Consider the following 13,685-nt stretch of genomic DNA (forward strand, 5'->3'; position numbering starts at 1 on the left):
CTTCTCTGAGGGAAGGGGAGCCCGTTACTGGCTGGTGAAAGCCTGGTTGAGCCAGAAGCTGGGGTTGGGACTCCTGGGACCTTCTCTGAGACAAGGGGAGCCCGTTACTGGCTGGTAAAAGCCTGGTCGAGCCAGAAGCTGGGGTTGTGACTCGTGGGACTTTCTCTGAGGGAGGGTGAGCCCGTTATCGGCTGGTTTTGGGGCTGCCCTGGCTGTGGTGAACTCCCTGAGTCCGCTCCTGAGGGGAGCCCGGCCGCGCGACATCCGCCCAGCGTCCGCTCCTGAGGGGAGCCCGGCCGCGCGACGCCCGCCCGCTGGGCGGGAAGGAGGTGTGTGTGTCGGGGGGGCTGGGGGCGGTGCTCACCCGTTGCCGTGGTGACGCGGGGCGCCCGTCGGAAGTAACGTAGAAGCGGGCGGGGCGGGGCGGGGCGACGCTTTCCGGGCACGCTGTTGCATCAGCTTGCGGACCGAGGGGAGGCGGCGGAGGAGGCAGCAGCAGCAGGATGGCAGCGTCCGCCGCCGAGCAGGGTATGTCGGCCACCGGGCGCTGAGGCGAGGCGAGGGGAGGGGTCCTGCCGCGTTGTCACCGGCTTGGCGTCACGTCTCCGCCGCTGTCACGGTGTCAGGTGGGCGCCGTGACGTCAGGCGGCGGCGGGGAAGGTGTGGGGGGGGACACACCGCCGGCCCACCCGCCCTGTCAGGGCGGCTGAGACGTCGGGGCGCGAAATGGCGGCGTGGGGCGATGAGGCGTCGCCCCGGCGGCCTCACCGACGTGTCCCCCGGGGACCTGCGGTGGCGGGGTCCCCCCCAACGCACCCTGGGTGCGTTGGGGGGGACCCCGCCACCGCAGGCCCCAAGGGTGCGTTGGGGGTGACCCCGGCGCTGCAGGCCCCTGAGCAGCCATCACGACACGCTCAGGGACAGAGGCGATGTGTGAGATCTGCTGTTGGGTGGGTGTCCCCGTGTCCCTCGGTGGCGGGTGACACGTTAAGCAAGTCCTGGTTCCACTTCAAGGTATGGGGAGTGAGGAGTTGGAAGCGCGGCACGTGTCTGGGTCTGGACGTGGATGGGGTGGTGGGAAGCGTGGATCTATAGCTGCTTCTCACCTCTCAGAAGGACCTATGGTGCCTTGCGAGACCATGGGAGGCGAGGCACTAATGTAAAGGTTAATGGTGGCACATCGTGATTTCTGGGAAAAAAACCTCGGAGCTTCTCAGTACTGAAGTCTGGAAACAGCTGTTCTCCATCATGGTGGGTTCAAACAGATGTTAAGGTGGCTGCCAGACCGCTTAGTCAGTTGTGCGTTTATCACCACGTAGTCTGCTCTCTTTCACCTGCCTCAGTCTTTCCTAGTCATCTATGTTCTCCTTTGAACTCATGTCTGAACTTTTTGACTTTTCTGGACTTTTTTTTGTGGTCATAGTTTAATGATGGGTTATTCTACGCTCTTCCGTATGGAAAGGAGGGCTAGGGTAGTCCTATAATTTTTGGCACTACTGTAGCAAATGGAAACTTGGAATACCAGTCATACAAGTATGAAATACCATTATGGTATGTGAGGGGTTGGAAATTTCTGTCATTCCATTTAAGGATCTGTAGATTCAAAGATTTTTCCCCTTTTTCTTTGCTCCTGAACGTTACTCTGCTCTTTGCTCATCACAAGCAATGTTCCTTTGTAAGGGAGTCCAGAAACTTTATTGCTGTCAAGGGACTGGCTTTTTCAGATGTGTTTTCAGTATCTTAGTTAAGGTAGTGGGAAAAAGAATTCCACCAAAGGCTCAGTTCAGCTATGCTTTAAGAAAATGTTTAGTTAAGTTTATTGTTGGGCAAATATTTGCTTTTTGCTTGAACTGTAGTTGTTACATTTAGTTTCAGTTCTGCAAAAGTGGAAGTGGAACTCACAGGGCTAAAGTGACTGACAAGCTCTTCCTTGGTGGGATACTCCCATCTTAAAAATCCCTGCTTTGCTAAAAGCTTCTTGATCCTTGTGCATGAGTCTTGAACAAAAGTCCTTTGTCTTGCTGTGAGTATGCTGTGTCTTGCATAGGTGGGATAGCTACACTGGTTCAGTTCTTCTGAATTTTTTATGGAAAAGGATAATTCGTCTTGGCTGAGCAGAGTTGGACTTCATTCCAAAGCTACCAGAGTGGCCAGCCAGAATGATAAATGGCCAATTTGCAGCTGTATTAATAATGAGACATATTACACTTATCTTTTATGGGTTGTTTTAAATTTGTGAAAGCCAAATTGGAAGAGCAATGACATTGTAAAATATTCAGAAATGTCTAAGACTTCTTAGTGAATGCCTCTGCAGAAATCCCAGAACATTTCAATTGTCATCTAATTATGACTGACAAGGTTAGCAGGTTCAGGGAAGCCCAGGAAACCTAATTTTTCCCTGAAGCAAAGTAACTCCTTGTTTTTGTGTCAGCTAGCTTACTGCTTACTTTATGGCTTTTCTGTATTTACGTTGCTGTCAACACCTTCAAGGAACAGAGGTTTTCATTTTCAAGTTAATAAAAGTAAAAAATGTCCATCAAATTTGATATTGTGTGGGTTACACATCTTGATTAAACTTCTACAGGTATTTTATGTGCAAATAAAACGCAGAAGCGATCTTAACTCTTTGAGTCTCTGTTTTGCTGCAGTCTTTCAGGCAAATTCCTAGTCTCCTTCAGTAGTCTCCGAAGCACTCCATCCATGGAAAGAAGAATGTGTGACAATTATGTTGCCAAAAGAGATCATACACTGGCAATTATTATATGAGAACTGTATTAATTAATGTCTACAGTGGAATTTCTTTGAAACAACTTTTTAATGCGGAGGGAGTGTTAATATTATTAACATCCATTCTTAAGATTTTTCAAGGTTATTTTGCTAACTCTCCAATACTTGTGCTCAGTGCTTGTTTTCTGAATGGGGTTGCCCTTGAGTGGTATGATTTGATGCCTACAGATCATTCCATTCACATGAGTTAACATTCAGTGTTATGCAACAGCTCTGTAATAATCCTGCATTTCTGTTGTCAAGAAGACACTTCCTAATGCAATTGAGTAGCAGCAACTGTAATTTTTCTGTTTTGGGAGGGGAAAAAAATTGCAGTTGGAGAGAAGGACTATTTCTTCGCCTAATTTCCTAAAGCAACAGGGGTAAAACAGGTCAGACCTATATACACCCATTGGCCCTCCTCTCTCAATTTGATCCAATGGATCTCAATCCATTGATTGGTATTAGTTACGTTTGACAGTGAGCTGTCTCTTGCACACGGTTGGCAGACTGAGCAAAGATAGGTTGGAGCTCTACAGGAGGATGAGGATACTAAAGTGTATGGGGAGAGGGGATGAAGCACTTAGGAGGTACCAGGAAATGTTTCAGTGGTTGTGTGTGATGAATTAAAGGCATTGCGAGACACTGAGGGGGGGAAATGAGGGTGCAGAATATAAATCACAGAAAAACAAGACTCTCTAGATTTACTACTCTTGTTTTTACTAATGATATAAATGAAATCAGAACAGACTATTATGTAGAGATAGTTTTGCCTGATATCTTTCGCTTGAAAAGAAATGGTCTTCTGGTATACTGCCTTCCAAAGGACGGTGCTATCATATTCATTCTTTCTTCCCAGGAGAGCACCCAGTGCTTCAGGAGAAGAGCTTTTGTTTTGTTAGTTCAGCCCAGTTTGGAGCTACTCACAAGAATGCCAGAAGTGAGAATGATTTTGTCCTCTATGTGCTGAAACAGGATGCTCAGAAGTATTTCAGAATTGCACTGATCACTTGGCACTCTCAAACAAAGCAAATTAGCTTGTATCTGCATCTCACCACAGCAGAGAGTAGAACACACCTGTGCTAGCTTTAAGCTAGCTGTCATGGTTTGTAAAGTAGCTATCAGTCTAGAAAAGGAAGTTTGGAGCTTAGCACAGCCTGTGAAACCAATGTGGGAAACTCGTATTGGTACAGTGAGCGTGCTGGAAACTTGAGACTGCTGTGGCTCAACTGCTGCTCTGCCCTGAGAAACTCTGTGAACAGCTGCTCAGGTGCGTTCATGCTGTACTGCACTCGCTGTGGTGTGCAGTTATGGACGTGAGTTTGGGCTGAATTTGAGTCAGTGATCATCAGTCTTAACGTAAAGACATCCTCCTGTTAGGTCCCCTGGGCCAACTGGTTTCTTTGATGTATTACACTTTCAAGTCTGCTGTTGCTCTTGCAACTAGTGCTGTTGCTTTTGCAACTAGACATCACATCAAACTTTATAATTTCAAGTATTAATGTGTGTGCCAAGATTGTTCAAAGTAATTTTGGCTGCTCTGCTATCAAGGTTGAGCTAGTACTGACATTCACAGGCAATATTTGCCATCTCTCCTCTCCAAAATTAGCTTATACGAGTTCTGTCATCTTTGTTATATTTGTGTGTAAGTTTGTGCAACTTCCCTTTTAGATTGGTTTACAGATGTGGTTGGAAAGCACTTATATTGTTTCAGATACACTGAGTTGCTTCCCATTAGCACCCTGGTGTGTGAATAATGGTCATAATAACCCTAATAATACTTTGCAAATTGAGTGTTGCTTTCATTGCAATAGGTCTTTAAAGATCTTTTCTTTGAGATATAGTTTCATTTCTACACAGATCATTCCTGTAATACTTTTTCTTTTTTGCCTTCTCCCACATATGATTCATGGATACAAAATTCAGTCAAGGAAGGCATATGTCTTTAGGTTTCCATAATAAACATAACTATTTCTAACTATTTCATGTGTATAAACAGGTAGAGTTCTGTGATGATAAACATCAGTAAATATATGGGAGCCTGAAAAGTTTATAGTAAAATTAATTATGTGAGCCAAAGCTGAATCCCATACACCTGGGTAAGGTCTAGTGATGAAACATTGTTTACCTGATATTCCTTATTTATACTGAACAATTACATAAATAGCCCTTGAGAAGGATTGAGACTTTACATGAATCTCACTTTGCTTTTGTGTATGAATTTTAAGTATCTGTGATCTTTGATGTATTATATTTTTTTAATAACTGATCTTTTTGATAAGTTCTGCTGGTGCGCCACACTATCTCACTTATACTCAAAAGAGTCAAACACAAACGTACTTGGTATTTAGCTGCCATTTCCCTGTCGTCCTGAATTCCTGTAAAATATTTTAATAATTTGTTTCCATATAGGAAATGAGCTGCTACTAAAGTCTTAACTGATGATACTTGGAAAAACTTTTTGACTCTGCAGTTCCTCACATTCTGTCCTAGCCATCGCTTCCCCATCTCCTTTCATCCTTCCCTTTCCAAGAGCATTGATCTGCAAGCACCTCCAATGCTTTGGCAACTACTCGTGCAGAAGATGTTTGTATTAGTGTAAGAAGCAACACTTGTGGCAGTGGTCTCTGTCAGGGTTTGGGAGCAGGGACAGGTGTTCTCATTCTGCCTCTCTCACTTTATTGCACTACGACCTTGACTATGTCTTAAATTACCTTCTTGGCTGACTACCCAAGCAGGATATTGGCTTAATGTTTATACAGTACTTTGAACACGAACGTAGTTACAAATGTTGAATCATTGTAGGAAAATATGAATGTGAGGTTTAACTAAAGTCAGTGCTAGCCCAGATGCCATAACCTCCGCAGTGCTTCATACCCACTGACTTACACAGGGCTTGCTATTACTGTGAGCATCCCCACCAAGTCACAGAACCCCTCTCTGCTTCCTCCGTGCCTTTGTGAAGATGAGACACAAGTGAACCTGCTTTGCCTGTATACCAAATAAATCATGGAATTAAAAAATTGTGAGGGAGGAGCATGATCTAATATCTTCTCTGTTTGTTTGTGTGTAGATCTTACTCATTTTAAATATTCACATGGCTGAGGAGAGGAAGTGGTATAGCTAAGTACGGAAATATACAGCAACAGCTTAAGTTTTGAGTTGGAGAGCAAGTAGGAGTAACTGAGCATCATGCTGGGAGCTTGCATGTGGGCACCAGTCCTGCAAAGGTTTAAGGACATGCTCAACTTCAGTAGACATGTTCACAGCCTGTCCACAGCGTAAAAATTAATCATATTTAAGTATTTGCAGGATGAGTGTTTTAGCAGCATGGAAAAGAGTGACTTACTCAGTTTGCTGTGTGTGAAGAATTTTCTCCAATTTCAAGTAGATAATATTTCTTCATGAAAAGGACCTGTGCTTTCGTCCTCATTACTCTTTCTAAAGATGTCTCCAAAAAACTCATCACAGAATGAATATAATTTCCTATCCTGTTGATAGGAAATATATAGTTATTCAGTAGCTTGTATTAAATATATTTTTCTCAAATTTCTTCTCAGTTGCCAGAGCTAATTTAGAGGGGGATATGTATAGTATAAGGATATATTTTGGTCATGGGATCTCCTTCTTCCTTTAACGCTGACCAAATGTCCTGTGCCTCTCTTTACAGCTTCCAGCTACAGTTTTATTCTGAGCATTAGTGAAGAGGAAGCCAGGGTGAAGGCTTTGAACGAGTACCTGAGCACTCGTAGTTATATCCAGGGGTTCACATTTTCACATGCAGATGTGGAGGTATTCAGAAAGTTTTCGGGGCCACCTGTGGACCAGTATATCCATGTTGTCCGGTGGTACAGACACATAGAAGCAATCTATGATGGCAGCAGTGAAAAAAATGAGCCTTGTAAACTTCAAACAAGTGAGTAATATGAAACTGGTGGGCAGGTTATAGACTAGCTGACATTGTACTGGTTTTTATTGCTGAGAATTCCTGGAAATTCCCTTTTGTATCTCTTGCACACTTTAAAAGTTACGCTATTAACTTTTATTCAAGGTTGTGAAATTCTTCTTGCATACAGTTACTGCGTAATTGATAGATCCTGACCTATTTGAATGTGAAAGCTCTTTTTCCGTGTTTCTTTGATTTTAAAATTCCTCAGTGTACGAAATTCGATTATGTGTATTTTCTTTAAAAAGCAAGGTGCTGAATTGTAAAAGAATATGTGGGTTTTGGCTTGTTCCCTAAAATATCAGGATTCGCTCAGTCCACGTTTTTTTCCCTGCAAGGGTAACTAGATAGTTGTTGTATAATATACAAGTTCATAATAAATTAAACTGAATACTGCCTCTTATGGTTGTTACTAACACTGAATTCCAAAAAGAATGTTGGGGTTCTTTTTTAACCCTGGTAATTTAGGCATTGTTGATGATTTGAGGAAATACTAACCGGTTAATCTAGGTCATTGTGTAAGCATGGGTGCTGGCATTTTTGGGAGCTGCATCACTCTCCTGAGTCGTTTTCCAATGAGCTAGACTAATTTAATTGCTTTATAGTGAGGGAGTTGCTTTATATTGCTCAGGGAGTCATGAAATAATTAATAATAATAACACAGAGCTGTTGTATAGTGCTTGCAATACCTACAAATGAATGCATAATGTCTGTCATTTTTCCTGATGGTTGTTGACTAATATTACTCCGGTGCCATCTTCTCACAACCTCTTACCATGTGTTCTCAATTCCTAGCAGACCAGCAGTTAAAATCAGACTGCTACGAGTAGATTCTCTGTATGTGTGTGTGCCTGCATGTGTTTGTGCTGGTTATTGATTTCCTTTCAGCAGTGAAGGGATCTCAGTTGTACTGCTGGCTCTGATAGCAGATTCAATGCCAGTAACTACAATTTGTCTACAGACTTGCGTGAATCAGGATGGAGCAATAAGAGAAAAGTTTTCCTGTCCATGAAATCTTTAATATTAAGTCTCTCCTTCTGAAGGGTTATGTCTTGTTATCTTCATGATCTGTACATATGTATCAGAAGTCCTGAAATAGTGTCCTGCAGTGTTCCCTATGGAAATGACACATGAATCTGCCACACTTCTTAGAACTTGGATATTTTATCAGTGTTTTTTTGGGTGTATCAGAGAGCTCCAGGAGTGGATTAGAGCAGGTGAACTTCAGTTCAGCCTGGGGGAAGACTGCAGCTGGCAGAGATGTATCTTGAATGTGAAGATGTATTTGCCTTTTACTTTGCCCTTGGTGTCCATGTAATGGATATAACGTGACACCTAACTCGCAAGCTGAGAACTTTAGGGTGCAGTATCTGGGTTTTTTCTTATGTTTAGTGTGGTTGTAAGTAAAGAAAGCTTTACAGATCTATCTTTTATTAGACTAACCCACATAGGCTTCTTTCCCTGAGGGGAACGTTAGCCGCAATTAAGCATGCCAGCGTAATCTTTGTAAATCAAAGAGTAAACAAATCCATACCGTGGTATATGGTCTGTGTTATGGATAGACTGCTCTTGAACTTGAGGTATTCTTTACAGGAGTACCTCATACAATTAAATGTTTTGAATAAACATTTAATTTATTTATTTCTGTGAATCCATAACATGGAGATTAAGTGGCGTCCATTTGTGAGACAGGTACTACAGTTAATATCTTTTTTTCTTATTTAGGCAGTTATTCAAAACAGTAAGATGAGGAAGAGGTTAAATTTTTTATACCATGACTGTTTACATTACTTGAAGGTTTTCAGCCAAAATATTCATATGACTATATCGGGGAAACAGAGTTAATGAAGAACACTCTGAGACACAGGATCAGAAAGGCTATTTTGTTGTCAAAACAAATAGTTTCTATTTAAAACAAATATTTTAATTGCAGTTAAAATGCATACCATGAGAATTCCTAAAGACGGTGCTGTGTGTATTAAGCTGGCAACTTTGCTGTATTTTGTAATTTCCTGGTTTGCTTTCATTCCTAGTTAATGCGATAATTAGTTTAACATCATTACAGCTGTAAGCAGCCCTGTGCATAGCAAACTGCAATTCTTCGACAGATGACATACCCATACTTTTGTTTGAAAAAACCCATGAATTTAAAAACTATGTTGCTTCTTAGAAGTTTAAAAGAAAACAAATGCAAGAATACTGTCACTAATATTACCCTGAATTTTATCTACTGTCTTTAATGGCAAAATTTAGCCTCTTGCTGAATTGGAGCATATTTGTGGTAAATGAGTGTGTTCAAAAATGCCTTGTGTACATAGCAACAATGTATGATAAAAAGCTGAAGTTCTTTCTAAACCTTTCCATCTGCCCTCCCTCTCACCCTGAGTACACATACTCTGTCAATATTGGCTCTAGAGAGTAACTCTGGTCTCTGGAGATTTTTTGCAAATTCAGTATGAGATCTGTGATATGCTGTCACAGTAAAATCAGTGGTATTGCAGAAAGCACAGGACTGCCATAACACTTTATTAATAAAATCATTAAATTTCAAAGCCCTTGTTAATGCTTTACCTGAATTGCATGCTCTTGCTTTTTATATCCTCTTCCTTTCTGTTACTTGGATCAAAAGTTAATAGGAATGTCAAGTCAGAGAGTTGAAAATAAACTAGATTGAAATAATTTACATTGTTTTTAGTGGCTTTGTAGAAAGCTCTAATAAAAGTAATTGGTTTATTAGGATTGGAGCTGATTTGTCTAATTAAATGTGTGCTTTTTCTTTTGAAATAGCTTAGTGATGTGAAGGAGAAAATATTATATTGCAAATATGTTTGTGAAAAGTGTCTTTTCAGTTCTCTTTAAAGTATTTTTTTCCCCTAGGTAAAGGCAAGCGTGTACAGCCTCCCTGGTCTCCCCCAGAAGGGACAAAACATTCTAGGCTCTGCCTCTACAACAGCCTGACTCGAAATAAGGTAACTAAATGAAAGAAAAGTGGAGATTTCCATAGAAACACAAGCATAGAAGTCATCAAATGTTTGTTTCTTAAGTGTTTACCCTATCAGTAGACAGGTTTCTAGGTTGTATTTTGCGGAATGTTAACAATCATGTGCTTGTGTCGGTGGAGTGTGTTTGCTGGGCCAGTGTTTTAATATACACAATAAATATACATATACTACAAGTGTGTGTGTATGTGTATATTGCATAATATATAGTTCCCAATTGTAAGTTATCATCATGGAAAATAGCCAGGGGTTCAGCTGTAATACACATAAGTATAGGCAATGTGAACAGAATAAAATCAGTTTATTTCTCTAGACATTGTCAGTGTTAAAAAAAAAAAAAAAAAAAAGTCTTACCAATTATATTGTTGTAATATAAACTGGTAAAACTGCGTGATCTTGTTTGAAGGTCTTTTGGGAAAGAGAGGAAATATTGAGAATACTAATGTTATATGGGATGTAGTATCCAAGTATGTGTGAAATGATTGTACTGTGTAACCTTTTTCAATGCAAAAGAAAGCCTGACCTTCCCTTTTAGTGAAGAGTGATGAGCTTTTTTTACAGTAAAACTGGGAGTGGAATAACTATTCTTTTTTTCTTTTTTTGTAATTATAATCCATGTTTTCACATTCTGATCTCCAAATGTGGTGTTACTGGCCTGAGATTGTGTCTTAGAATTTCTTCTGATCACTATACCTTCCCATTCTATTAAGGAAATATTTCAGCCTCAGAATGGAAGAAAGGTCTTGTGGTATTGCTGTGGTCCAACAGTTTATGACGCTTCTCACATGGGACATGCCAGGTACTGCAGTTCCTTATTTTGGTATGGGTAATAACAGTGCCTATTAGAAGCAAAAGACTAACATAAAAGGTACTTTATTTAGATGAGTGTGTTACTAGAAGATGGTTTCATTAGCCTCAACACTTGAGATTTAAGATTAAAAGCGTGTTATAATATTATGTCATTGTGTGATTAAAAACTTAGCAGTAGATGAGGGAAAATTAAAACTTCTGTAAAATTATTGACTCTGAGATTAAAGTAGTTTGTGAATAGAATAGAAATAGACTTGAAGGTGTTCACTAAAAACACCCATATATCTTTTATGTTTTTAGGTCATACATCTCATTTGATATCCTGAGAAGAATCTTGAGGGATTATTTTAAATATGACATTTTCTATTGTATGAATATTACAGATATTGATGATAAGGTAAGGTCTTTTAAAATTGCAATCTAAAATACTGTACTTTGAGCATGGAACTCAGAGAGTCATATGTAATTGCCATTTGATGAGCCAAGGTAAATCTTACACTTATTAACTTTTACACAGTCATTGATTTTTCTCAGTTTTGTAGCATTTTATGGTAGCAAAGCCTGTCTTCTTGTATATAAATGAATGTTGTCATAATGAAGACTAAGCATTTCACAAAGATAACTTATTTTATTTGCCTCTTGTTGAGATAGCTAGTTAACTTTCTTGAGGTAGCTGATTAACTACGTATGGTATGTTTAATTTGTATTACTAAGTGTAATTCTTGTGGCTTGTTAAATTTATAGAGATTCTGAAATGCCTTTGGAAGGTAACAGATTGTATTTGCACTTCGTAGAACTATGTGTCGCTTCACAAAAATATTTTCATGTTTCTGCTTTGTAGATCATCAAGAGAGCAAGACAAAATTACCTTTTTGAACGGTATAGAGAGAACAAATCATCACCAGATCAGCTACTTGAAGATGTTAAAACTGCCTCAGAGGTAGGTGTGGTATTTAGTCCCTGCTAGTGACTTAGATTCTTACTCAATAACGTAGCAAACATTTAAAAAATACCTCTGACTTTGCTGTCTCCTTACATTTTCTGCTTGTTTCAGTTATTCTATTGAACTGGTACCACACAAATTAGAAATGTTATTGGAACTGCACATCACTTTGTTTTTTCATTGTTTTAGAATTGACAAGAGCTATCCATGTAAAAGGCGTGCCTGATTTTTATGTCAATAGGACTTGTTTGTGAGTGCATGCATATTGTTGTTGGGATATTGGGGGAAAAGGCTCAAAAAGCAATTGGATGTTTGTGTGTTAGAATTCAAACTTCAAAAATAAGCCTTTAAAATAGTTTTTAAACCGTGTTATGTCCATAATCTTTAAAGCTTGTGAGATTTCTCTCTTGTACCATCGACGGCCTTGAAAAGACCAAAAAGTTTCCAAAGCTTTAGGCGTTTTAATAAACTGTATATGCTGGGCTGAAAGGAAGGTGGGAGAAGGTGATTCTCCTGTCATTTTTAGAACTACAGATCACAAACAGATTATCAATTGAATACAGGCCTGTGAATAGGAGGCCTGGAAATTGTCTATCATTGTCTGAAGTACTCTCTAAGCATAGCATTTTATCTCTCTGTGTTTCACACTAAAGCTTCTCCTTTTCATATTTCTGATAATCAACTGTGTAATTAAGGTGCATAGAAAATGCCACATACATTATGTGGCATAATGTATTATTCATCAGTAGCAAGCTACTACGTGGCTAAGATAAAATATTGTGTATGGAATATAGCAGTACTGTACTGTAAGTTGCTTTCTAATTTTTTTTTTTTTTAAATTGTAGCTCTTTTTGGTTAAATTAAATGAGACCACAGACCCAGATAAAAAGCAAATGTTGGAAAGAATTCAAAATGCAGTGAAGTCTGCTTTTGACCCTCTACAAGAAGCTGTGCAAGCAAAACTCCCTGCGGAAGAGATCAACAGACGTCATGAGGTCAGTTTGAGCTCCTTTTTAAATTATGGTTGGCTTATAATTGTTAGGAGTTTTAAAAATAATATTTAGCTTGTAGTAATTCATGAAACATTATGGAAATTTTAATTCATAAGAAGAGGAATGGTGGGCCTGAGGACTTTTTGGTACTTTGCATTCAGTACAGGAAATTTGGCCCTTGAATTTGCCTATGTAGTTTTTGGATGCTGTTTTTATCTGTGACTTTTTTTCCCCTCCCACTGTGATAATTACTCAGTTATTTTTACCTTTCCAATGGTGATTTTTCTCTTGCGTATATTTAGACTTTCTCTGTGATGTTTTTGTCTTGATGAATTAGTTTCAGTATAAATTACTGAACATGCATTTATGACATTCCAAAACTAGTGGCAGTTTTCTACACAAGTGTTTCTGTCTCTGATCAGAGAAGAAAATACATCCCAAAAAACTATGCTCAGGATAATTTTTATCCAAAGACCATTACATTTAATGACAATAGTTCTGTTGACTTTACTGGGCTTTGGTACTGTCCCAGTAACCAAGTCAGTCAATATAACTACTGTCTTTTAATAATCGGTTTCCACTTTCATCTTTTCTTGCTTTCAGAGTATGTGTGATAATTACTGTAAGAAGCACAGGGTATGTGCTCCATTCTTGAGAAGACTCTCGCTCTTAATTTTCTTTTTTAAAAAAAAGTCCAGCTATTCTAATATCAAGCGCCTTTATAAAAGTGTATACTGACCTAACACAATTTTAAAAATAACTAAAATCTAAGCAATCACACCTTATGGGCTATATCCAATTCTAAAAAAAAAAAAAGTCATCTTTTGATATAAGACTGAAATGTATCTTTGCTGATGTTCAAATTAGTCTTTCAAACACCTTTTAGCAATGTGCCCAGTAAGGCTTCTGTTAGGATTATCCAGTAGTAATGGGAGGGCCAGATGATGTGATATAACTGCAGGTCCCATCTGGTGTTTACAGCGTAAATTCCACGTGCCTATTTAAGTGATTGATATCAAAACAGATATCATTTATCAGTTTATCTTCCTTCCTCTGTTTGTTTCATCCATATTTATGAAGAGCAATATGATAAAAAATTTGGTAGCACAGATTACTCTGTATTCATAGCCAAGTGTCTTTTTCCTCAAGCAAACTTTGCTGTTTAGCATAAGATCTTTGTGCAGAGTTTAAACAGGGCAAGTTTTTGATCAGTTGCACTTACCATTATT

The 13,685-nt window shown here is 39.4% G+C and overlaps 1 protein-coding gene across 2 annotated transcripts in view; it reads left to right on the forward strand.

The window, feature by feature from the left end:
• The first annotated feature begins 473 nt into the window (after nt 1-473).
• CARS1 (cysteinyl-tRNA synthetase 1) overlaps nt 474-13,685 on the forward strand; it is a 36,674-nt gene continuing 23,462 nt past the window's right edge. Inside the window, exons 1-7 of one of the 2 annotated variants that reach the window (XM_063332446.1) lie at nt 474-528; nt 6,437-6,682; nt 9,590-9,681; nt 10,422-10,510; nt 10,822-10,918; nt 11,363-11,461; nt 12,310-12,459. In XM_063332446.1, coding sequence (XP_063188516.1) covers nt 504-528; nt 6,437-6,682; nt 9,590-9,681; nt 10,422-10,510; nt 10,822-10,918; nt 11,363-11,461; nt 12,310-12,459 — 798 coding nt within the window. In that variant the 5' untranslated portion in view covers nt 474-503. The remainder of the gene's footprint in view (nt 529-6,436; nt 6,683-9,589; nt 9,682-10,421; nt 10,511-10,821; nt 10,919-11,362; nt 11,462-12,309; nt 12,460-13,685) is intronic. The other variant, XM_063332447.1, reaches the window with a different exon arrangement.

This window comes from Chroicocephalus ridibundus, chromosome 4 (genome assembly GCF_963924245.1).
Source record: "Chroicocephalus ridibundus chromosome 4, bChrRid1.1, whole genome shotgun sequence".
NCBI classification, from domain to species: domain Eukaryota; kingdom Metazoa; phylum Chordata; class Aves; order Charadriiformes; family Laridae; genus Chroicocephalus; species Chroicocephalus ridibundus.